The 22,968-nt window shown below is 47.1% G+C and overlaps 9 protein-coding genes across 9 annotated transcripts; 5 read left to right on the forward strand and 4 right to left on the reverse strand.

Annotated features, from left to right (window-relative positions):
• Nucleotides 1-1,198: 1,198 nt before the first annotated feature.
• SERLADRAFT_475919 (uncharacterized protein) lies at nucleotides 1,199-1,951 on the reverse strand (the record flags this gene model as incomplete). Its single annotated transcript, XM_007322038.1, has 3 exons — nucleotides 1,199-1,514; nucleotides 1,575-1,839; nucleotides 1,893-1,951. 2 exons carry the CDS (start codon nucleotides 1,813-1,815, stop codon nucleotides 1,477-1,479), a joined length of 279 nt encoding a protein of 92 aa, XP_007322100.1.
• Nucleotides 1,952-2,063: 112 nt separating this feature from the next.
• On the reverse strand, nucleotides 2,064-3,143 carry SERLADRAFT_475921 (uncharacterized protein; the record flags this gene model as incomplete). Its single annotated transcript, XM_007322039.1, has 5 exons — nucleotides 2,064-2,256; nucleotides 2,310-2,380; nucleotides 2,461-2,851; nucleotides 2,911-2,974; nucleotides 3,029-3,143. The coding sequence occupies 3 exons, from the start codon at nucleotides 3,095-3,097 to the stop codon at nucleotides 2,634-2,636; spliced, it is 351 nt and encodes a 116-aa protein (XP_007322101.1).
• Nucleotides 3,144-4,024: 881 nt separating this feature from the next.
• On the forward strand, nucleotides 4,025-4,601 carry SERLADRAFT_398510 (uncharacterized protein; the record flags this gene model as incomplete). Its single annotated transcript, XM_007322040.1, has 3 exons — nucleotides 4,025-4,168; nucleotides 4,224-4,473; nucleotides 4,547-4,601. 2 exons carry the CDS (start codon nucleotides 4,161-4,163, stop codon nucleotides 4,435-4,437), a joined length of 222 nt encoding a protein of 73 aa, XP_007322102.1.
• A 309-nt stretch (nucleotides 4,602-4,910) lies between these two features.
• On the forward strand, nucleotides 4,911-5,491 carry SERLADRAFT_475923 (uncharacterized protein; the record flags this gene model as incomplete). Its single annotated transcript, XM_007322041.1, has 1 exon — nucleotides 4,911-5,491. The coding sequence occupies one exon, from the start codon at nucleotides 4,993-4,995 to the stop codon at nucleotides 5,398-5,400; it is 408 nt and encodes a 135-aa protein (XP_007322103.1).
• Nucleotides 5,492-8,160: 2,669 nt separating this feature from the next.
• SERLADRAFT_417528 (uncharacterized protein) lies at nucleotides 8,161-12,383 on the reverse strand (the record flags this gene model as incomplete). Its single annotated transcript, XM_007322042.1, has 9 exons — nucleotides 8,161-8,335; nucleotides 8,403-9,805; nucleotides 9,865-10,003; nucleotides 10,060-10,178; nucleotides 10,227-10,263; nucleotides 10,321-10,484; nucleotides 10,541-11,833; nucleotides 11,904-12,040; nucleotides 12,125-12,383. The coding sequence occupies 8 exons, from the start codon at nucleotides 12,381-12,383 to the stop codon at nucleotides 9,488-9,490; spliced, it is 2,466 nt and encodes an 821-aa protein (XP_007322104.1).
• Nucleotides 12,384-12,675: 292 nt separating this feature from the next.
• SERLADRAFT_475931 (uncharacterized protein) lies at nucleotides 12,676-14,060 on the reverse strand (the record flags this gene model as incomplete). Its single annotated transcript, XM_007322043.1, has 1 exon — nucleotides 12,676-14,060. The coding sequence occupies one exon, from the start codon at nucleotides 14,010-14,012 to the stop codon at nucleotides 12,783-12,785; it is 1,230 nt and encodes a 409-aa protein (XP_007322105.1).
• Nucleotides 14,061-14,168: 108 nt separating this feature from the next.
• Nucleotides 14,169-15,208, forward strand: SERLADRAFT_475932 (uncharacterized protein; the record flags this gene model as incomplete). Its single annotated transcript, XM_007322044.1, has 2 exons — nucleotides 14,169-14,386; nucleotides 14,436-15,208. The coding sequence occupies 2 exons, from the start codon at nucleotides 14,192-14,194 to the stop codon at nucleotides 15,078-15,080; spliced, it is 840 nt and encodes a 279-aa protein (XP_007322106.1).
• Nucleotides 15,209-15,463: 255 nt separating this feature from the next.
• SERLADRAFT_475934 (uncharacterized protein) lies at nucleotides 15,464-17,637 on the forward strand (the record flags this gene model as incomplete). The annotated part of the gene is made up of 9 exons (XM_007322045.1): nucleotides 15,464-15,604; nucleotides 15,663-15,822; nucleotides 15,881-16,181; nucleotides 16,265-16,442; nucleotides 16,495-16,591; nucleotides 16,643-16,774; nucleotides 16,828-16,932; nucleotides 16,982-17,415; nucleotides 17,486-17,637. The coding sequence occupies 8 exons, from the start codon at nucleotides 15,570-15,572 to the stop codon at nucleotides 17,285-17,287; spliced, it is 1,314 nt and encodes a 437-aa protein (XP_007322107.1).
• Nucleotides 17,638-19,394: 1,757 nt separating this feature from the next.
• On the forward strand, nucleotides 19,395-21,271 carry SERLADRAFT_357830 (uncharacterized protein; the record flags this gene model as incomplete). Its single annotated transcript, XM_007322046.1, has 5 exons — nucleotides 19,395-19,846; nucleotides 19,898-20,028; nucleotides 20,263-20,321; nucleotides 20,385-21,209; nucleotides 21,264-21,271. Coding segments are annotated over 5 exons (1,326 nt in total), but the record flags the coding sequence as incomplete, so codon positions are not given.
• Between the last annotated feature and the right edge of the window lie 1,697 nt (nucleotides 21,272-22,968).

Consider the following 22,968-nt stretch of genomic DNA (forward strand, 5'->3'; position numbering starts at 1 on the left):
GCGTGAGAGAGTTTGTGTCTAAAAGAAGAATAAAGGCAGCGCGTGCATGAGAAGGTGGAGTTAGAACGAAAAAGGAAAGTGCTGCATGGCACAGAGTGTGAACTATAGTAAAAAGTTTAAAGCAGAGAATGAAAATTAAAGGAAAGGTCCGAAAATTGTGTTATCGTAATAACTTCTCTCAAGCTTTTGCGCCTGTACCATGATGCCCCCACAAACAATACAGGTGTATCCCCCCTCAATGAAGATGCCACATGGAAATTATGATACAGTATTAATCAATACTGGCCAACAAGGAGGGATCTCAGGTTAGTGATGAAATGTCTCTCTGATCACATGCTGACTACTATCACACACATACAGCCGCTCAAGTTGCACAAATTCGTATCATTTTCCAGCCGCTGGAGTCTCATGCAGAGAGACCAGAACACCCAGTGTTTGTTTACGCTGAGAATTTTGAGTTTGCGGGCACTCAAAGAGACAAAAATGGCACAATATTAGAGGAGATGGATATCCAAATGTTCCTCCTTCGAAGGGGGTATTACGCACCAATATACCTGGTGAGTTGGTTCGAGCGGGAAGTATCTACCAACTAGATTCAATATTCCTTCCGGTTGACATCATCCCTGTTTTCGGGAAGGTGATGGATTGTCATATTGATGCTTCTAACTCTCAAGAACTCCCCACTACATACTACTTAAACAACTTCTCAGACAAAAAAACCTACAACATGTTCATGGCAGAATTTTAGATTTCTTAGTAATGTCATAGCTTAGGGAAATGTTATCATTTGATTGTGACCTTATTGTATGACTGCCGAGCTATCAGTATCTATCATTATCTTATCATGCCCCGAGTAATCTTATCATATTTTATGATTTTATCCGACTGTCCTAATCCATCTGATGACCTAAATTGGGCATTTTCTCTGAATCAACCAATTAGATGGTGTACTGTGAAGAAGCTCTGGATTGCAAATTGTGCTTGAGCCTAAGAAAATTTTTGCACTTTGCAGATGAGCCTAACATTGCAAGGACTTCACGCTCTGTGTATTTTCATTCCCCGCTTTAACCGAGAGGAGTTGGGCCAAAGCAAAAATCGATTTCCTTGAAAAGTGACAGTTCCCCTCTAACACTATCTCTTGGCATTGTAAAGTCATAAATAGTAGGATAATTCAAACTGTAATTATTACACAAAATTTGCATACTGTGAGAACTACAAACACTATACACATAGGTGTCCTTTTCCAGAATGGGGTTCTCGGGATTCGGAAATACTCCGAGCTACTCATTCGATTCAATTCATGATGCTACCTTATTCGTAAGCTTAGCTGTCTACGTCCAATTGGTGAAACCTCGGTGCGGATACACAAACCCCATGGAATGATGGCAACTGAATTGTGTCACCCTGCCGTCCAATTGGTGTAACCTCGATGCAGATACACAAACCCCATGGAATGAAGATGGCAGCTGAATTGCGTCACCCTGCAGGGTGACAGAACAGACTTGGAAGGGTACCTGTTATTGATATTACATATTGAGATGCCTCGAAGCTGATCATCGTCACAGAAGGCTTACATTTGACCGCAGCACCACCGGTATGAGATACGATCCGAGTCTTTACTCGTAAGCTACTTTGAACCCCAAGTTGGGCCTCGGTTTGATGCATCACATTTGACAACAGCAGGACACCGGTACGAGATATGGAGTTCACTTGTATGTTGCTGCCAGTGCCGTATATATGTACACTTCTGAGAAATGAATGCATGCGGAGGTCATATGCATGATGGCGAGAGCGAGAGAAGATGACCACAGCCATTGTCGTGACTAACCAGAAACGAAACTAGAACCGCGATTAGCTTGAAAATTGACACATTATCGAGTCATGGTCACTACCAACGTGAGCTCGAGACTCTAAATTCCAAGTTATTAATGAAGAATATCCGAGTTGTCGCAAAACTCGCGTTCAGTGTAAACGCTCCTGGATAACTGAACAAGGTCCATTTATTTGAAATGATATATGCCGCGGACAATGCTTTCCTATTCCGCTCTAAACATAATAATTTTCTAAAGGATTTCACAGAAGACTGTCCTGGCTTCCCTGGCGCCACGTAGCAGAATGTGACCGTGATCCTCTTCTTAGTAGAAGTCACGATCCTTGCGAACCTTATTATCAAACGTTGCAGCAGATGACCATTGATTGAGCCAACAAGTTGACGGTATGCCAGATTTGATGCGTGTTTACGAGTTCGAATTCCTTCTGATACTCATATGAATTATCAATAGCTGGTTCTGGTTCGGATGTTGACTCACTGGGAAGCGATGATCAAGGTCTCCGAGTTCAACGTTGTGTGCTGTTCGCTTCATTCTTGTGAATTGGATACCTATCATGGAAGAATTCGGAGCATTGGTTTAACAGTCTAACAATGAGCTCAGACAAGTGCAAGTTTGACTCAGTAATCACCTAAGCAGAATACACAGGCCCGTCTCCACAGAACACAAAACTTTCAATCAAGATAATCGCTCAGGCTGACATACTTGTGAGTAACCTGGTAGGCCCCTATGGAGCCAGTTTGATGTTGACTTGACGTAGGGATTCTGGCTCCAACTATCCATGCGTTATGAGTCTTCAGCGCTTCAGCTCTTCTCGGGTCCCATTTTGACATGCCATTTGTAGACCGGCACAGTACTCCGACCGCTGGAGCTACAGGTAATTCCATGACCATCACAGTATGGAATTGCCCGTTGGACCTCGCCGTGTTTCTTGGGAGTAAACCTTAGAACTAAACAAGAATTGGGGGCGAAGTTACTCCTGTCCGCAGTGACCATATTTGCACTATCTTGAAGGGATTGTGCTATAAAAGACATGACCTTTTACCGACAATGGACCCCAACATCCCACTTGCCTACTTGCCTACCTTCACTTTACATTTGCAATCCGCATTAACATGTCCAACACCGACACGCGTGATTTTAACCTTGATCTTGTCCTTCATCCTCTCTATGATAGTGACCATCCTCTAGGAGCTCACCTGAGGAACTTGGTCAAGGCAGGAAATTTCTCTTCTGACCCCAGCGCTCGGGTTGACATCACACCTCATGGTGCTGGAGGATTGAAAGCTACGGTGACTGTTGGTGATCCCGCCCACAAGCAGTTCCAGGGCTTTTTCGCTACTGGAACTGGTGAGTCGCATTCAAGTTAATGTTTGGTGTTTTGTTTCCTGAGTCAGCTTACATGACCACTTATAGCAACATCTAACGTCGATGTTCAAAGCGCCACGGGTAGACTGTTCTATCGTGGCTCTCCCCCTGCAGATGGAGACAACAAGTTCTGGATTCAGCAATTTCCAGGGCCGACTCCCAAGGAAACAGGCCGGCTCGTCCTCGAGTTCTATACCGATGAAAGGCTTACCGCAGTTGTAAGGTTTTATACACCTAGCTTGCACTGATCTCATGTTTACGATTGTTTCTTGGATCGTTCCTACTTATCGCTGTCCTATGCAGTTCAAGAGTAAGTCAATATAAAAACTGGATGTTGTGTTTCACTCATAGTATTGTCTCTTTACAGCCGATCGTGGCAATGGTGGCACGGAAGGTTCTGGAGCGTGGGCAACTATCAATTAGATGTTGCATTATGAGATGGGAGGAAGACAGCAATTACCTCTGTACTAGTATCAAATATGCCTTGCTTATGAACAACTTGGAATGCGAGACTTATTGAAGTTTCAGCGAGCAAGTTGGATTTTTATTTTGACCGCATTCGGAGTACTATCTGCCAGTGAGCTATTGAACTGCGATCGCATGGCGTACTACCTAGCGGCGCCACGTACAGTCCGACTAATTCGTATCAACCTTGATGAGAGGACGTACTCTTGATATTCGCAATGGGAAAAGTGCTTCATCGAGTAAAAGCAGAACTAGATTATTGTTTTATTAGGGGGAGTTTCATACTCTGGTGCTGAATGTGATTTATCGATCGAGGGATACCCATGTGGATTCTTTGACCTGATGGTAAGAATCCGCATCCCTGCTTGGTAATACAGGAAATTCAGCTCGTTCAGGAAACAGAACCCCTTTCATGGATGTCGCAGTACACTGATCCACTGACTTCAGCTACACGGGTGATATTCTCGATACAAGAATAAGTGCCTGCGGAGCAGGGTGATGCGAAGCTGAAAACGAAGACCCGGCGTTAACTTGACCGTAAAGCCATCACAACGAACTCACGGCGAACACTGACAGCGACTCCATCATTTGCGATCCTAGCAAAGACTGTTGCTCTTTGCAGCCATTCAAGGATTGCATTCAATTGAACGGGGAAATTTGCATCTGGATAAGGAAGGAGATGCAATGGAAGGCGCAGCAACAGGTGGACGTCGATGAAAGCACCGCTCGGCGAGTTGCAGAGAACGGATTTGCTGATTCGATTCGCTATGGCTAGAGGGATTCGACTAGACAGCACTTGACAAGCAAGTGACTAACGTGGTCATGGAGTTTTGGATGGTTAAAAGGACAAGTGTTGGAAACAAAATGCAGCATTCCCAACTCACTGAAGCACCCACACTATACTATCAACCATCACATTCCACTCAGCATGACGCGCCCAGACTTGTATCGCTCTGGAAACACTACTTCGGCTAGATTTGATCATGTGCGAAAGGATAAAGATATCAAAGTGGACAAGCACGATAACGTTATCCTTGGTCTGTTGCCGCCATGGTCTACCTTGTTTTTTTTATTTATGTTTCTGAATTCAGGGACGGGGGGCGTGTCGACATTCACCAGCAAACAGAAGAAGTGGTCGGACAAAACGACCTGGATCTTGCCCGGAAGTGCTGCCTTGAATAGCGATCTAGAAGCCGAGAATGATTCAAATGGCGGGTCACATTGGCTCATAGCTCCGACGCGCGTGATCAGCTTCAAAGAGTTCGTCTCGGTGCTATCTAAGCTTAACGGCGAGAGCAAGAAATACGTAGCACCAAAGAAACCAACATTGATGTCTGCAGCAGAGACAGACTCCCGTGATCTTCCACGCGACTCGACGCACTCGTCCAAGAGTGTTCGCTTCGTCTACAGTGCTCTCGCTGCCGTGTACCACGACCATACCCCTATCAATGAATGGGACGAGAATGACTACGCGTATATCTCTGTCCTTGCTGCCGCACTGGATTCCGGAGAGCTCGAACTCAGCGACGTCAGGTGGAAGGGTCCAGGTCATGAGACCACAAAGGCGCAGAGATTCGTAGCAGAAGCGGTGGTGGCCCAGATGAAGGTCGAGAGGAAGGAGGTGGAGGAGAGGAACGACGAAGATGCGGAGGCAGATCTCAACAACGATCATGCTCTTTTGCTTTCAGCCCTCAACCTGGACGACGAAGAGAATCCCATGTCAACTTACCTTAACTGAATGTTCCCTCTGTAAAGAACCCTTATAGCAGACAAGTGTACGAGTAGACAAAGTGTATGATGCTGAATTGAACGTTGATTATGTTCTTTTTTCAAGCTCAGAAAAGAGACAAGCAAGTATGAAAATAGCTCCGATGTCGGACTTTGGGGTCTGCTGAAGAAATAACGAGTGCAGCTTAACGTGAGTTGAGAGAGCATCCATGCGACAAGCAGGTGACAGACAAGACCTTTGTTCAAACGAGGATATTTAAATATACATACTTATCACTCAAGCGTCATATCAATAAAATGCAGTCTGTACTGGCAATAGTCGTGAGTAATAGTGTACGATAGCTAAACAGGCAACTCACAGAAGGCTCCCTATCCTCGACTAATAGGCCACACATCGACTGCGATGCTCAAATCCAGTCCAGGCCTACCTTTCCACATTTCTGGCCAAACAAGGACTTACCCTTCCACAACATGGAAGATAGGGGGCGCTTGATCTGTTCTGGATAACGAGCCAAAAATACCATGTAGAGGCGCCTCTTGCCAAAAATACATGTGAGCGACCATAGATAGGCCATTTCTAGGAAAAACTCGCGTCATGTCAGCCTAATCGCCGTGCTCGAGACTTGATACGGGTTATCACTTTTAAGCTATATCGATATCGGCATCAACAGACGGCCGTGCTTATTTGCGTCGGAGAGATCGACAGTTGTCCGCGTTCCAAGGAACCGAGTTTCGTACAGGCGTCTGCCTGCCATGAGGCCCCCTTGATGTGTGAACTCCATGATGCCATATTTTAGCCGTATGCAATAGCTTGAATCCTGACCATTACGGTTGATGCTCTGGTCGCAGAGATTTTCTGAGATGGTTGAAAGTTTAAAGACGTGCTATGGCTGGACTATCTAGCATTATCCCAGACAATACGCCATGCTGCACGAGGCCACTATATTGCTACTCGTGCGACTTGTCATATATACCACACACCAGCGCAGTATGAGCGATCTAATGACGTATCAGTACCAATAATGCGCATACAAACTAGAATAGCATATACATACTGGTAAATGGAAGTGGCGCCAAACGAAGTCTACTTCCTGCACGAGGCATGTCTCACCAGGGACAACATGAGTTATGTGGACCTGATTGATGGCATTGATTGATCAACTAGAGAGTTATGTATTGACTGCTAGACTGACGCCAGAGGGCAGCTACATCGTTCTCCCAGTGATACAATGTGTGGTCTTTGTTTTCAGAGAACGCCATACAGTAGGGAACATACATATAAGTCCATCAGATTCACCGTACTCGTTTGTTTATGGCGTATATCTTGGCCCTGAAAAGGAATGAAGTAATAACGCAAGCTTAGATTCTAAAAATATTAATCTATACCTTGTGTGCAATTACCGTAGGTCGCGTACATCATAGCAACACCAGCGATTGGAGCGCATTGCTATGTCTCCTTGACGTGTTGTTGGTGCGTTATTTGTGGTTTGAATCGATGTAGAATCTTAGATAGCTTGTAGGGGATTTCTTTGCAACTTTACCGATCCTTTATGATTTTTGGTAGCGGTGATCAATCAAGAAGAACACGTCGTCCTGCATCAATTCATTTGTTGATTTTTTGGGCGCTGATTTCGCGTAAATCATTAACGTGCTATTGGGAAAAGTGAAAGTGAAAGTGAAAGCCAACCTATGAAAAAAGACACATACAGTTATCTGCATAGCTTCGACGCATAAACTTCGTACTGCGTCTACCCTGGTGGTCATGAACTGCGGAGGCTGCGCTGGCACAGGTATTGCAGTTCTATGCTGTGCCGTCCGTCGCAGTGGAAGCAACAGACGTTCGCCATAAAAACGCCGATGGAGATTTTACGGCAGCCCAATAAACATGTCACACAGTCCAACATATACTGGCAAATACCTGTGTTATCAGACTCCATTGCAGGCTGAAGAAGCAAAAAGGGTCTGGATTCATGTTTAAGAATAATATTTTACTTTGAGGGCGGTACCCGGTGATCCCGAACTAGTCATGTTTCGCTCTTGTGGTTAAAATCTGTCACGTTTGATCCAGTGCCTTAAATGTAATGCATAATATATCTTAGTCCTGAACGCACCACGAGGAAATTATATTGCCCGTCTTTTTGCCTCCCTTCTACCACGACATTTCTTTTCGCCTCACCAGTGTCGTTTTCTTTTAAGACGCCCTGCTTCGTTCTCTATCAGAAACCTTGCTTCAGTTGTCTCTTTGGTTCATTTTCCAATGTCTGCGCCCGCTGGCTATAACTATGCAAAGTCGTTCGGCATCGAACTGCTCGCACCAGCAGTCGTTTTCGCAGTCCTCTACGTTCCCTTCTTCTTATGGAACCTCAGGCAGGCTATTTCACGACCCACCTATGTCTACATCGTCCTCTCTTTATTCTGTGCATGTAAGTCTTCAAATCGATTTCATGAAACTTTTTATCTCAACTCTTTTGATGAAATTTTCACCTCAGTCCGAATTACCGCTTTCATCATGCGTGCACTGCTAGCAAGTGTGGCCAGCGACGGTGAAAACCTTAATCTATTGATTGCTTACGAAGTTATCTACAACGTCGGTTTCTTTGGTCTCCTGTACTCGGCTTACACTCTTGTCCTCGACCGGTGCGTCTCTTCCTGATCGATCGTCTCTTAAAATTTAACTCACCATTTTCGATATCATCAGTGGTGCCTTCTCGCACAATTTATCAAGGGGTCCGATCGCAAGTTTACTCAGACAACGTTTCCTGTTCCGTCTCTTCCTCACGGCAGCTGTCGCAATCGGAATTACAGGCGCCGTAGAATCTAGCAGCGCGACTAGCGTGAGCACTCGCAACACCGGTAACACCCTTCGCGAGGCCGCCATCTACATCTTCTTAGTGCTCGCCATCCTCGTCTTGTTGCAGACCGTACTCTTAATTCGTGCAGAAATCGCAGGTACGTTTTCTTCTCGTGCTTAACAGTTGTGTGTTCGAATCTAACTGGACGGCTGTAATGTAACAGATGGTGGATACAAGTCGGAGAACCCGTCTATCGGATCAGTTTATGGCATCTATATCTTGGCACTCATCTCCATTCTCCTCATCGCTCGCGAAGCGTTCTTTACCGCGACCTCGCAAAACACTACGGAGCAGAACAAAGAAGTGATCTGGTATCCCCTATCCGCCCTCACCGAGTTCCTCGTCGTAGTCCTATTCGCTACACCAGGACTCGTCCCTGCGCGTTCGGAAATCCCAACCGAGAAGGTTTAAGCTTGCCACGACTTTTTGATGATGATCGCCTCCCCCCCCCCTTTTTTTCTTCTTTCTCGCATTCGCAATGGACATTATGCCCCCGCCCGCGTTCTTAATTTCATTTTAGCTTTACAGTAGTTCATCGATATCATAGCGCCCGCGCTATGAAGATTCGCTCCCTGCATTTGATCATCTTACATACCTAGCTAATGTAATGATGGGTACTCCTTTTATAGGTCTTTCGCAGACCTTTTACGCCTTTCAACCTATCACAGATACCACTTTTCTCGAAAACGTATATATTTATGACATGGATAAGAAACTACATCTAGTCGTTCAATCAAAAAGAAAAAGCCAGATAACTCGTAGCATACTATGGCAGATATCCGAAAACAATTACAAGCTAGCGAACAAGCGGGATTCCACGTCCATTTTAGTGTCCCATGTCCATGGCCGTTGTACAAGCTGCAATGTAGAACAAAGATTCCTAGTAAACCAACAAGATTGTAAGGTAGGAAAATCGACAGGAATAGAAGTGGCAAAGTGATGAAAAGGAGAAATGAATTACATGGGTTAAGGCGTGAAAATCGTGAGCAAAACAGGAAAGAAAAACTGATCTGAGTTGAAAGAATTATACAACATTAGATGGACACACAAATTTGAAAAAAGGAGAAAAAGGCATAATACGACGAATCGAACAAATTTTCATCCGATGAATCCACATCTTCAGGGTTTATTTTTGTACATCTTCGTCCGATCGTCCGAATTTATAATTGGGCGTTCAACAGCGAAGAAAGAACAGACTTTCTCCGCTGCGCAGCCTATGACACGCTGCGGGGAAGCACTATTTCTTTAGAACTGCACTCCTCCCATGTTCATGAACTGTCCGTTCTGATTAGGCCCAGGACTCGGATGCCGCATGACACTCTGGTGCATCGCCTGCGTTTGCGGGAGCCCGAACGGCGTGCCCATCATGCCCATCTGCATTTGCATCTGCATCATGGCAGGAGACATGGTTCCAAACATTGGGTTAGGGTTTGCCATATTGAACATGCCCTGCTGCGCTTGAGAACCCGGGGAAAGCGATTGTGGAGGTGGTGGAGACTGAGAACCTATGTCGTTCATAGGAGGTGATTGTTGTTGAACCTGCATCTTTTGCATCGCTTGTAACTAATGGTGGTGAGTAGTAAATAACTGAATATTCACAGGGATCGTGGGAAGGTATATACCTCATAGAATGCAAAGTCTTGCAAAAGAGATGTCCTAGCAGGATGGGTGTGGAAAATGCGCAACATTTCTTGACCAGCTTCAGGCAAAAGCTCTTGCGTATCTCGTGAGTTAGTGACGGGTTTACGCTCTTGCGTGTTGCTAAGGAGAGACAGTGTTAGCAAATGGTTGAGTAAAGCTGATCAAACGAAATGTACTTTAACCGAATATGCCGCAGATTGGCATTGGGGATATCCCGTACGAAAATCCATCGTACTTTAAACACTCCCTTCCATTTGTCAGAAGCCCAGACTGTACTGCTGCGAGTATAATCGACCTAAAAAATATTAGATGCTGACATTTTTGGACTACACTGCAGACTCACAGGAGTAAGCATCTCCGCCATACCGCAGAAATGACCGCTGAAAGCCCATGTTTATCAATACTTATCCAAATTATAGACCTTCCTGAATACTAACCTTGCATTGACACTGAAAAACAAGTATATCGGTCCCCGCCCGGCGCATTCTTTGAATGCCTTATCAAGCCTCTTGTTTCCAGGATCAGTAGAGCTCCAGATTTCATATTTCAGCGATTTGTGCACATCGTCCTCAGTATATGATTTTATCACGAAGTATCGTGCCTGCATGTTTTATCAATATGCAGCTTAATGACATTGTATGCGATAGATAAACTTACGAATGTGGGGCGAACATCGAAGCTGGTCGGATTATAACCTTTTGCAGCGATAAGGGAAGGCACATCAATCGGTGAGCTGATAAACCCTTGAAGTGACTGGGAAGGTCCATCGTTTCCACTAGCTTGCGCCTGCCCTTGGTTGAAAGAAGAACCCAATCTCGGGGCCTGAGAGCCACCCTGCTGGTTAAGATATTGTGCAGGAATGGGGGGAACATTAGGAACATTTCCCTTCTGCCCTTGGTTGTACCCGTAATTCAAGTTAGGATTGGACGTGCGCTGACCAAGCAGTTTTTCTTTTTGGTCCCACGATGTGGTGCCAGCAGCTGTGAGAGCACGGTCGTTAGCGTCGTTGATGACGCCAGCGCCGCCTCGCTGCTGCTGAGCTGTGCCCGGGGGAGGATTATACGCAGAAGCACTGACGGGGCCTGGGCCACTCTGACCGACAGGCGTCTTACGCCCATCAAAGTCAGTCACCAGTTGCAACTTGCGCGAAGATTGCCCGTTATGGCCGCCATTATTTCCGCCATGATGACCACGTGCGGGAGCGAGAGAGGGCGGGGGATGATTGGGGTTGAACCTGGGCGGGTGGTTGGATTGGCCTCCGGAGAAAGCGCTGTTGTTATTGTTATTGTTGTTATTATTGTTATTGTTGTACATTTGGTTTGCGCTGCTGAGCTCTAGGGCGGAGAGAGCTCGCTGGACGTCATCGATGGCATTCGCATTGTTACCTCCGTTGGAACTGGTGGTCGAGAAGCTGGAGCCTCCCGGCGTTCGCCATTCGTTGCTACCAGGGGTGTTCCAGGGAGACCCACGTCCCAACGGGCTAGTGGGATATTGAGTTTGCCCTTGATACTGCTGGTTGGGCGGAGGGGAACGAGGAGTGAAGTACGATTCGTCTTCGTAGGGGTTCACTAACTCTTCTTCTGCATATTCTTCTTCTGGGTGAGGTGGACTGGGGCTGTGTCCTACATTAGAGTGTCGAACCTGCGCTTGAAGGGTGCCAGCACGCTTGAGACCGGATGAGGAGGTCATTTGTCTCACACCACCACCTGCAGCTCCATATGTCAAACTCTGGTGTCGTCGGACTCCCGAAGCAGCAGGGGGAGGAGAAGGAACATGACCAGGAACGAAATGTGGGGAAAGAGGGGAAGGATTACCGTTAGATGACTGAGATTGGGCATCTAAGACTTGCTGATGCTGTGCGACGTCGGGGTTGGACATGTCGTGCTGGAGAGAAAAAAGCGTGAGCACCGAAGATGACAGGGATGGGTGGGCGCCCTTGGACAAGTATAGCTAAAGATAGAGTTTGACGGGAAAACGAGGAAAACGGGGGATTTAAATAGCAGCTAAAATGGAAATTTACCTCGTCCTCGTTTTGAAAACCCCTCATATCCTGTTCCCAGTCCTCTTCGTCGCCATCATGGCCGGCGATGGCGGATAAACTATTCATATTCCTCGGAGTTAGATTGCCAGCTTGTCTTGAGCTTTGACCGTGAAAGGCTGTAAATCGATGTAGATTAACGTAAAAAGGGGAAAGTCAGCGAGAGATCCGCTTGTAGAAGTAGAAGAAGAAGAGATGCATACCCCGATTGTAGCGCGTCGGGAGAGAGCTCTGCCTGTGCAAAGAAGTCTTCTCACCGACAGCGCCTACACCGCCGACCCAGTCTTCATCGACTGGTTCGTCGTCGTTCCAGAGCTGCTGGTCCTGGGACTCCTCTGAGATTGTGGCCCGTGCGCCTGCACGAGCTGTACGGGAAGATGCAGAGATGGTATGATGGCGGCGGACGAGTGTCGATGGGGGAGATACGGGGACAGGAGGGGGAGAGATGGGATGGGCAGACATGGATGGTTTATATATGATTTTGTGCGGAGAGTGATTGTATGCGATGAGGATCTGTGTTGAGAGGACAAGTGGACAGAATTCAGCACAGACAGAAGAAAGACAAAAAAAGAGAGAGCGTGTGGAAACAAGACTGCTGCTTACCGACCCCTCATTGGACCACTTCTCCCGGTACAGCCACCGTGCCTACACCAAGCAATAATACACCGGTCCTGTCCTTCTTACGATAATCCTTCCATCCCCTGAAATTTTCAATGCCGGTCATTACATATGCTCACTGGATCGCGATCGCTACAGCAGACATCGTGGAGTCATGTAGAGACTCGGGGATGCATGGAAAGATATCGAATACATTTAATTATACATTGGTATACGGGATATAGTCTCTTTTCTCCCCAGCAATCATCGCGACTCCAACATCTCCTCAAGTGCCGTGACCGCAGCCAGCGCAAATGACGGATCATTAATGTTGGCGTCCACCTCCATCACAGGACATCCAATCCGACCACTCCGCAACGCATCAAGCAAAGCAATATCCGCTTCCTCGTCGCGAAACGGGCCTCCTTCCACATCGATGCCCGAGAATCCTCGGAGAGGCAGAACCACACGCGTCTTCTCAGGAGAAGCAACACTCAGCTTGTCCGCTATAATTTCGCCCAGCTTGGCGCACTCGTCTCGTGTAGTGCGCATGAGCGTGATAGACGCATTGTGGTGGTTAAAACACCTCCCAGAGAACTCTTCCGGCACACTCGATGCAGGCCCAAAATTGACCATATCAAGAGCACCCACCGATACCACCTGCGGTATGCCAGCCTTTGCCGCAGCTGTAAGACGATTTGGGCCCGCAGTGAGAACACCTCCGACAAGCTCATCTGCCAGTTCGGTCGTCGTGATATCCAACACCCCAACGAAGTTATTCTCCCATATCAGACGCTCCATCGACATCCCCCCAGCTCCGTTCGCATGGAACACGACCACGGAATAACCCAGATCTTCCAACTTTTCCGTCGCCATTTGTACGCATGGCGTCGTCAAACCAAACATAGTTATGGCAATCGCTGGCGCAGAGGAAGATGTATGGCTCCTTCTCGCATACGAGTCGACAGCCATTCCTGCGATAGCATGGGCAGCATTCCGCAGGACACTTTCTAGGATGGGGTTCATCCCAGCCACGTCTGCAACTGAATACATCATTGTTATGTCTGTCTCTCCCACATAATGTGCTGTATTTCCAGATGCCATGGTAGACACTACAAGCTTGGGGAATCCAATAGGAAATACATCACGAAATGCCTTTGCGCACACGCTGGTATTTCCCGAACCTCCCGCGCCAATGACACCATCAATCGCTCGCTGTGCATATAAACGGGACAGGGTCTCTGTAAGGGCGGTGGTCATCACCTCCAGCGCTGAAATTCTAGAGGAACGGTCATCAACATCGTGGAGAGTTGGTTTGAGAAGCTCGTGACGAGTGATATCAATTTGAGAAGAGTTAGAAGGGTCGTAGGAGCCGATGTCGATGAGAATGGCATTGCATTTGCCACTTGCGCATATTGTCTCCTTGATGAATGTCAGCGCTTCCAGTTTTGTATCGCATGTACCGACCACAGCAACGTTTGGCATGATCGACATCGTTACAGTGAAGTAAACGTCAACCAGTGAGAAGTCAATTGGAGCTCCTAAACCATGGGCCAGTAGCATGCTTCGAATCGGAGGGCCATATTACGTCAGCTACCGTTGAGCTGAGAGAAAAACATAAATAGAGAACATACAAAAGACCACGGTGACCGTACCATTTCCCAAACGACATAATGGCAGGCGAATCTATGTCCAGACGGCAATTGGCACTAAAACACCTGAGGGAATGCATTAGCAAGGGCGAAGCCATTGTAGGAGGTGGTGCTGGTGTGGGCCTAAGCGCCAAGATCCAGGAGGCTGGTGGGGTAGACCTCATCATTCTGTACAACTCTGGCCGTTATCGTATGGCTGGAAGAGGTTCCTTGGCGGTATGTACCATCCTACTGGGTGGAGATCTGTAGCTGAACCAATTGTTAGGGTCTAATGCCCTACGGCGACGCAAACGCTATCATGTTAGAGATGGCCAGGGAAACTCTGACTGTCGTCAAAAAGACGCCTGTCCTGGCTGGTATCTGTGGAACAGATCCTTTCCGCGATATAACCCGACTACTGAAGGAAGTAAAAGACCTCGGGTTTACAGGAGTGCAGAATTTCCCCACGGTTGGGCTTATCGATGGTGTATTTCGGCAGAACCTGGAGGAAACGGGTATGGATTACGGAAAAGAGGTCGAGATGATACGGATAGCACACGAGCTGGATCTTCTGACGACACCTTACGCGTTCAATGTTGACGAGGCAGAGCGCATGACTCGTGCGGGGGCTGATATCATCGTTGCCCACATGGGCCTCACCACGAGCGGGACGATCGGTGCGCAGACGGCGGTCACTTTGGATGATTGCGTGAAGCGCGTACAAGACATTCGGGATGCGGCTGCGAGAATCAACCCGGATGTTATCGTGCTTTGCCATGGAGGTCCTATTGCGACACCTGAAGATGCACGATATGTTATTGGGAGGGTGAAGGGGATACATGGGTTCTATGGAGCGAGTTCGTTGGAGAGGTTACCGGTTGAGCAGGCGATGAAGGAAGTTGCCCAGGAGTTCAAGGCCATTCGTCTATAACTGTAAGAGAAACTGCCATCAATGCATGAACTATGCGACGAATAGGCAGTGTAATCATACCCTTTTCAAGTGCTGTAGTTGAATAACATGAGGAAGACCCAGAAATAATAAATTACTGTAGATGCCCTCTTCGAAAAGACTCTATTCGGTTAAAATCATCCTTCCGTGATAGTCATGTCAGATTTGTGGTCAGTCTTGTTGTTTTTGTTCCATTGAACTTCCTTTCCCTAGTAAAAGTAAAACACGATATTCTTGTATCCATATGTCATTCAAGTGTCCATTCGAATTCTGAAGAAAATGTCACTGAGCTTGAAATCAACTGAGGGGATGGCGCGCATGCCGTAAAGACAACAAGACAAAACAAAAGCATCTGGTTTCTAGTCGCGGTGCTGTTGCCCACAGCGACCAAGCTGATTTTCCCGTACTATCTCTGCTGAACAGACTATTTAGAAAGCAAGCCCACGGATTGCTTTCGAAAGGATTAACAAAATGTCACTATTATCTGAAAGACAGCGGGAGGAGCTGTACGTACAACAAACGTTGTAATGACTACCATTGACTTGACTCTTGGCATCGATGTAGGCATAAATCTATGCTCGAGTACCTTCACGCCAACAATTTCACGGCAGCATACAACGCCCTCAAAGCAGACTCTGGAACACAATATGCACCAGATCCCAAGGCCAAATACTCGGGGCTTTTGGAGAAGAAATGGACCAGTGTTATCCGTCTTCAGAAGAAGGTTGCGTTTATGTCTTAGTCCTTGTTGACAGAATACTGATGCGAATTCATGAATTCAGATCATGGATTTGGAGACTCGTAATGCATCGTTACAAGAAGAATTAACCCTTGCGCCTTCCAAACGCGCCGCGTCACAGACCGACTGGGTCCCGAGGGCACCAGCTGCGCATGTCCTGACCGGACATCGATTACCTATCACCCGTGTGGCATTCCACCCTCAATATTCACTCTTAGCTTCTGCATCCGAAGATGGGACTGTCAAGATTTGGGATTGGGAAACTGGCGAATTCGAGAGAACGCTGAAGGGGCACACCAAAGCTATTCAAGATGTAGAGTTTGATCACAAGGGTCATCTATTGGGTGAGTTATCGTACAATTCGTCAACTCTACCCTTTTGCGTGAATAGAAACTAAAGATTTTGGCATCGGTGAGCATGTTCACAGTGACATGTTCGTCTGATCTATTTATCAAGATATGGGACTCTCAAAATGAATGGCAGAACACGAAGACTTTTGCAGGACATGATCATTCCGTGTCATCAGTTCGATTTATGCCCGGGGACCAGCATATTGTCAGCGCCAGTAGAGATCGAACAATCAGAATTTTCGATGTCGCCTCTGCGTATGTCTCGCGTTGCTCGTTCATTCTACAGTTGGAAATGACGTGATTTCAGACATCTTGTTCGCACCATCTCTGGTCACTCGGACTGGGTGCGTTACGTAGTACCATCCGAGGACGGCCGCCTTCTCGCTAGTGCCTCTAATGACCACGTAAGTCAGAAATTTCATTGCACCCTTTCTATGCCTTATTTCGTTTGATAGACTGCTCGCATATGGGACCCGCTTTCAGGCGAGTCTAAGATGGAGCTCAGAGGACATGAACACGTCCTCGAAGTTATCGCCTTTGCGCCAGTTTCCGCATACACCGCAATACGAGAATTGGCGGGCATCCCTGTTAGTATATTCATGAATCATATAACTGCTTCGATTTCATCGGATATATCCAGAACACTGACCGTTCGAAACGACCTGGCGCTTACGTAGCGACAGGTTCTCGGGATAAAACGATCAAACTATGGGATACCCAAAGTGGTCAGATATTGAAGAGTCTGGTAGGTGATTCTCTTGCGTTTACGCGTTAGATGCTAAACACCAAGCCAGGCGGGCCATGGCAATTGGGTTAGGGCCCTTGTCTTCCATCCTTCGGGGAAATTCCTGCTTTCAGCATCAGACGACAAGACAATCCGTGTGTGGGAGTTATCTACGGGGCGTTGTATGAAGACCGTCGATGCGCACGGGCACTTCGTTACGACCCTCGCTTGGGGACGGCAAGGGTCGTCCAGTGGTCCGTCGGCGAAGATAAATGGCGTGGACGGGGTAGACGGCAAGTCAGGCGAACCCGAGAAGCTTATCAATGTAGTGGCAACTGGCAGTGTAGACCAAACAGTGAAGATATGGCTCCCATAAGAGATTGTTGATGCATCAGTATTCAAGTTCTGGGTGACATGAACTGTTTCTTTTACTCGTGTTTTGTATGGTTCTGGCTAGATGCAAACAAATGACGTGGAATTTTCTTTTTTCTGATCGTGGCCTAGGTATGGACATTGTTCTGTGCACTATTTTCTTTTTGCAGTAGCTGATTACTTTACCCATTATTTCTATCAGAGAGCCAATAGCAGCATTCTTTACGACGCGCACCATGCGTATATCTCACGATCCTTCACACTACGACCACTTTTACACATCGTTAATATTACTTTTTTTTTTCAGTATACCCTATGTTACTTCTATATTTCAATTGTAACATTTCTGCAAAGCATGTTACAAGGGGGGACTCAGTAATTCCTCAAGCTTGAGAACAACTAAAGGCTCTCATGCATGCGTCTGTGGACTAGAGTGATTGGTGGGCGTTGTCGCCAGTGTGCAGCAAAATGTGAACATATACGTCCACAAAAGTTGACCAAGGCTGTTGGGAACATTAAAGTGTCCGCTCACTGTATTCGGTTCGTCATATGTGAAGCGTAAATATCTTCTGACTCTTATCAGGTGCGTTTTTCTATATCTTTGAGTTACGGTTTTCTGAATTGTACTATACATCCTTTCAGGAGGACGCGATGAGTCGCTCACTCTAAAGCAAGCGATTCATACATATATCCTAAATTCTGTCCCACCAGCGGGAAAAATGTGGGTACTCTATACATTATATCTCGAGAGTAAGATGTCTTCCAAAAGGGGGGACTTGTCTTCACAGGTTCGTACTTGCTTCTAAGCTTGCAAAGTTCTCACTGGTCGAATATAAAGAATATATGGTCGAGCGGTCGCATAGGCTTTGGTCACAAGACGTGTATGTCGGACCCTACATTATGATCAGGTGAATAGGGCATCTTGTTTTTCTATTGCAATGCAGTCTTGGCTGTCGCCGAGTGGGGTTATACTACTTGAAGTTACAGTTCATCCATAGGTGTCTTTCGGTCACTCTTGTCATAAATGTCATTGATTTTCTGACGTCAATAGGGTCAGGTCGTATTGCTTTCTCGCCTAAACAATGTATGCGACCGCCCGAAGTACCGCGTCTTCCCTGGTGAATCAAGTGTACATTTGTATCGCACACAATACTACCGGGAGTCTTCTTAGCACGGATAGGTAAGATGCTTGATTCGCTGTCACCATGATTGAGTTCCTTATCATTAACGTAGATCATGCTTTGTTGACCCTGTATGACCTTATCTAGCGATCTGAACATTATGTTTGTTTCTTCCCTTAAGATCTCTGTAAAAATCGCGATACCGTAAAAGCTGCACTTCTTTTCAATTCAAGTTTACACGCTCATGGTGATTCCAACTACTACCAGATGCGCATCATTAGCATATTGGCAGTATTGATAGCATTAACAAAGAGTTTCGTGACTATGATCAAGTCTTCCTTGCGCCTCTATAGTCACCAACCTTGAGGAATCAGGATAGTATCTAGTTGTCAAAGTGTGCCATGTGAACATCAGGACAATGTCCAAGTTCCTTGACAACTGCGTGGCTTCTCATGTTCTACGTATGAAATAAGGTCCGACAGAAAACATGAAAATTTATATGATGGAATCAAGAATCACTTGACATTTTCGCAAGCGATGAGAGCAGGGACTTGGTTGAAATCCAGCGTGCATGGGCATGAGAGGTGCATCTGTTCGGGGGCTATAAGAGGTACCGTGATGCCGGCAAATCCCGCCCTCATTTCCCAGTCGCCTTGTACTGCGTCGTCTCTGGAAGTTCCTCCTCGTCTTTAACAGCGATGGCACCCCCGTCGTCGTCGACATCTACGGCGGCGGCCACATCCGTGCAAGTTGGTCAGTACAGCGAGCTCGATAAAATTGCTTCCTGACTCAGTATTTGTGTTTACAGCCCTTCGTATCCGTCCCACAACATCGCAAGACACGCAGTCAATACCAGCTCGTTTCCAGCGCACCGTCATTCATGCGACATCCTCGACTATTGTAACCGTCGATGCGTCCTCTGCAGCACCTGCAGCTTCTGGTTCTGCTACGGCTGTCGCTGCCCCTACTACCGCTGGAAAAAAACAGGTGTTCGGTTTCGACCAAGTGCATCCGTCTACAATCACCCAGCATGCCCTTTTCACGAGCACCGCTCAACCACTTATTTCGCGATTTTTAGAAGGATTCAATTGTACTATCTTGGCATATGGGCAAACTAGTAGTGGAAAAACGTATACCATGACCGGAGTCGACCTAGATGCTAACCCCTCTGACACAAACAATGGCATGGGTATCATCCCTAGAGCTGTTTCTACCATCTTCTCGCAGGCGAGGAAGCTCAAGGAGGAGCGCGGCGGGAGCTGGAACTACAGCATAAAAGGCTCTTTCATTGAGATATATAATGAGGACCTTATTGACTTGTTGAATTCGGACGAGACTACTGGCGCTCGACGTGAAGTACAAATTAGAGAAGGCAAAGATGGGCAAATTATATGGGGTGGGCTTCGCGAAGTTTCTGTCAAAGGTCCAAACGAAGTCATGACGTGCGTCTTCTATGTTGTATTCCCATGACCGGATATTAACATCCCCTTTAGTCTCATCCGCCAGGGTACTTCGATAAGACGGACAAACGAGACTGATATGAATGCACAATCTTCTCGTTCGCATGCCATCTTTTCTCTCACTCTAATTCAAAAGAAGTACACTGGCTCCGGAGCGCCACCTCGTTCACCGTCTCCATTACCTCCGGGCGGTCGCTCGCCATCTCGCCTCGCACGTCCAGGTTCTATGTATACCGGTGGAGGGTCGAGTAGTATAAGAGTATCTTCACCTACATTGGGTCGTCCGTCAACCCCCAGTTTCACATCAGCAATGGGGCGCGGTGGTGGATTACGACCGTCAAGCGCTCTTGGTTTACATCCTCCCGATGGTCGTTCTGGTAATACGGATGATGACTCAGGGGAATGGGTTACAATTGTTTCAAAATTCCACTTCGTTGATCTAGCTGGTTCTGAACGCGTAAGCCTGCTAGTTACGCTTTGGAAACCGTACATACACTCACACATGACTTATTTTCATTAGCTTAAGCGCACTGCTGCAGCAGGCGAACGTATTAAGGAGGGTATATCTATCAACAGCGGGTTGCTTGCTCTGGGAAATGTCATATCTGCTCTGGGGGACCCCTCTCGCGCGAAATCTCACACAGCCTCCCACATCCCATATCGTGACTCCAAGCTCACAAGGCTTTTGCAAGATTCATTAGGTGGAAATGCTCATACCCTGATGATTGCTTGTGTAAGCCCTACGGAATGGAACGTTGGCGAAACGGTGAATACTCTCAAGTACGCCAATCGTGCCCGAAATATAAAGAATCGAGCGGTAGTCAACGAAAAGGAAGATGGATGGGATGATGTAGAATGGTTGCAGGGCACAATCACAAGGTTGCGGAAGGAGGTCAAGCAACTCAAGGACGGCAGTGCAGTAATCACCCTTAGCGAACCCGAGGTCCCGGAGGGAGCCAGTAAGAAGGTTCTCGCTCAAATGACCGATCTTCAGAACAACTACGAAGACCTGCGTGAGAAGTTCGTTGAACGCACTGAAGAGCTTGCTAGGTTGAGACGTGAACTAGGCGAGAGACATCGGTCGACATCAAATGGCGCGATTGGTGGAACAGCCAAGTACGAGGAGATCGTCGGGCCAGTCATTGAGGAGTATGAGAAGACAATCGGCGCTATGGAAGCTGAGCTGAGCTTGAACAGAGCCGCTTTGCGTCTGACAAACGAGATGGTGGAAGAAAAGGAGGAAGAGCTGGCCCAGATTACGGAAAGGCATTCTGCCACCGAGTTGTATGTGGAGGAGCTGAGAGGAAGGCTTGCGAAGGTAACAGAACGTGAAGCTTCAACAGAGGTATGTTTGAAATGCAAGACAAATGGCGCAAGGTCTGACAGTTTGATTTGTTAGGCTTATGTGCGCGACTTGGAGGACAAAATCAAATCGTACGATGAAACCTCGATGACTTCAAGTGAATCAATGACCGATCTAAAGCGAGAGGTTGCCCGTTACAAGGAAGTTGAGTCCCATTCCGGCAAATATATTGCTGATCTTGAAGCGCGATTGGCACGCTCCGATGAATCGATAATTGGTCTACAACAAACTGTTGAACGTCTAGAGAGTGAAAGCGAAAGGAAGAGGGAAGAGGCTGAAGTGCTTCAATCACGACTTGAAAATCTGAAACAGGATGGAGCGAGCTGGCGAACCGACCTTGAGGAGAGGGAAAGGAAGCTGAAGGAGATGGAGGAGAAGATGGAAGAATGGGAACGGAAAAAGAAAGAGGCCAATGACGCAAGGCTACGTTTAGGTACCGTGGTTGGAGAGGTTGCACTTGCAAAAAGGAGCTTGGAGGACCTTAGCAGTCCTGTGAATGGTGTCAATGGCATATCAGGGACTTCAACACCAAATTCGGGTGACCTAGCGATCGAGAACCAGCTCGTTGCTCTCCAGCAGACTCACGCAGCAACGTTGGCTGACTTGTCGTCTATAACGGACAAGTATCGTGACGCATTGCGGGAGATATCCGACCTTGCTGCTCAGATCCAAGAGGCAAAGCTGAGCAATCCGTCACTGCCAGAATCGCCCGCTGTGGACAGGGTGCCAATGGATATCCCTCCTTTCAAGATGAGGCTTGCTGGTTCAAGAAGCAGGGAGTTGTTGAACGATGGTCAACCAAACATCCCAGGTAGGCGCCTTTTTTTCCGGCAGGCGGCCTCCGCAGAATCGCTCCACTCGAGGTAAGTACGACGCTTTGATATAGTCTTTCATCAACTTATTTTATACATAGGTCGCTTTCGCAATCACAATCGCTATCACAGGAGCTCTCATCAGCGCGCTCGCGCAAAGCATCTATTTCAAGTCACGGGACCAGTAGCTCGATTTCACATTCGCCTTCACACTCTCATTCGCGGCCAAATCTTTCCATCTCTTTAGCTGGTGTCTCGACTAGTCCTGTCGAACAGCGTACCGTGAATAGTTTGGAGAAGGAAATCATGCGACTTCAAGAGGTATTGAAAGAACGAGAGGCAGAAATCACTGTTTTAGAAACGTCTCTGAAAGACAAAGACCAGGCAGCAGATCCTCCAGTTGAATCCAGGGTGAAGGAACCTAGCCCTGTGGAAGATGGTAACAATCGTCAAGTGCACCTATCTCCTCGCACGATGGATAAGTTCAACGCTATCCGAAAGAGTATGCAGCTTCATCAAGGGCTTCCGATCGCAGAAAATGGTGCTTTCCCCGATACAGATGTTGATGAGTCTCTTGATAGGCTGAATGAGCTAATGCTGTAAGCTGGTCTGCGCTATTTTCTTATGGAGCTCGCTTATCTGTTCGAATTAGGTCAATGGCTCAGAAAGAAAGTCAACATAAAGAAGTGGTGGACACTATGAATGATGAGCTGAGTCAAGTTCGACGAGCGTATGACGAACTGACTACGCTGTCGAGAGATCAAGTAAGTGGAGTTTTGGATGTCGGCTACTGTTGCTCATGAATGAGCACTGCTCCCAGACACTGAATATGTCCACTGAGATTGAGGGTCTTCGCTCGAAGCATGACGAGGTTTTAGTTCAGATGGAAGAAATACAGCAGCGTGAGACCAGACTGCTGGAATCTCTGA

This window comes from Serpula lacrymans, assembly GCF_000218685.1.
Source record: "Serpula lacrymans var. lacrymans S7.9 unplaced genomic scaffold SERLAscaffold_12, whole genome shotgun sequence".
Taxonomy (NCBI): Eukaryota; Fungi; Basidiomycota; class Agaricomycetes; order Boletales; family Serpulaceae; genus Serpula; species Serpula lacrymans.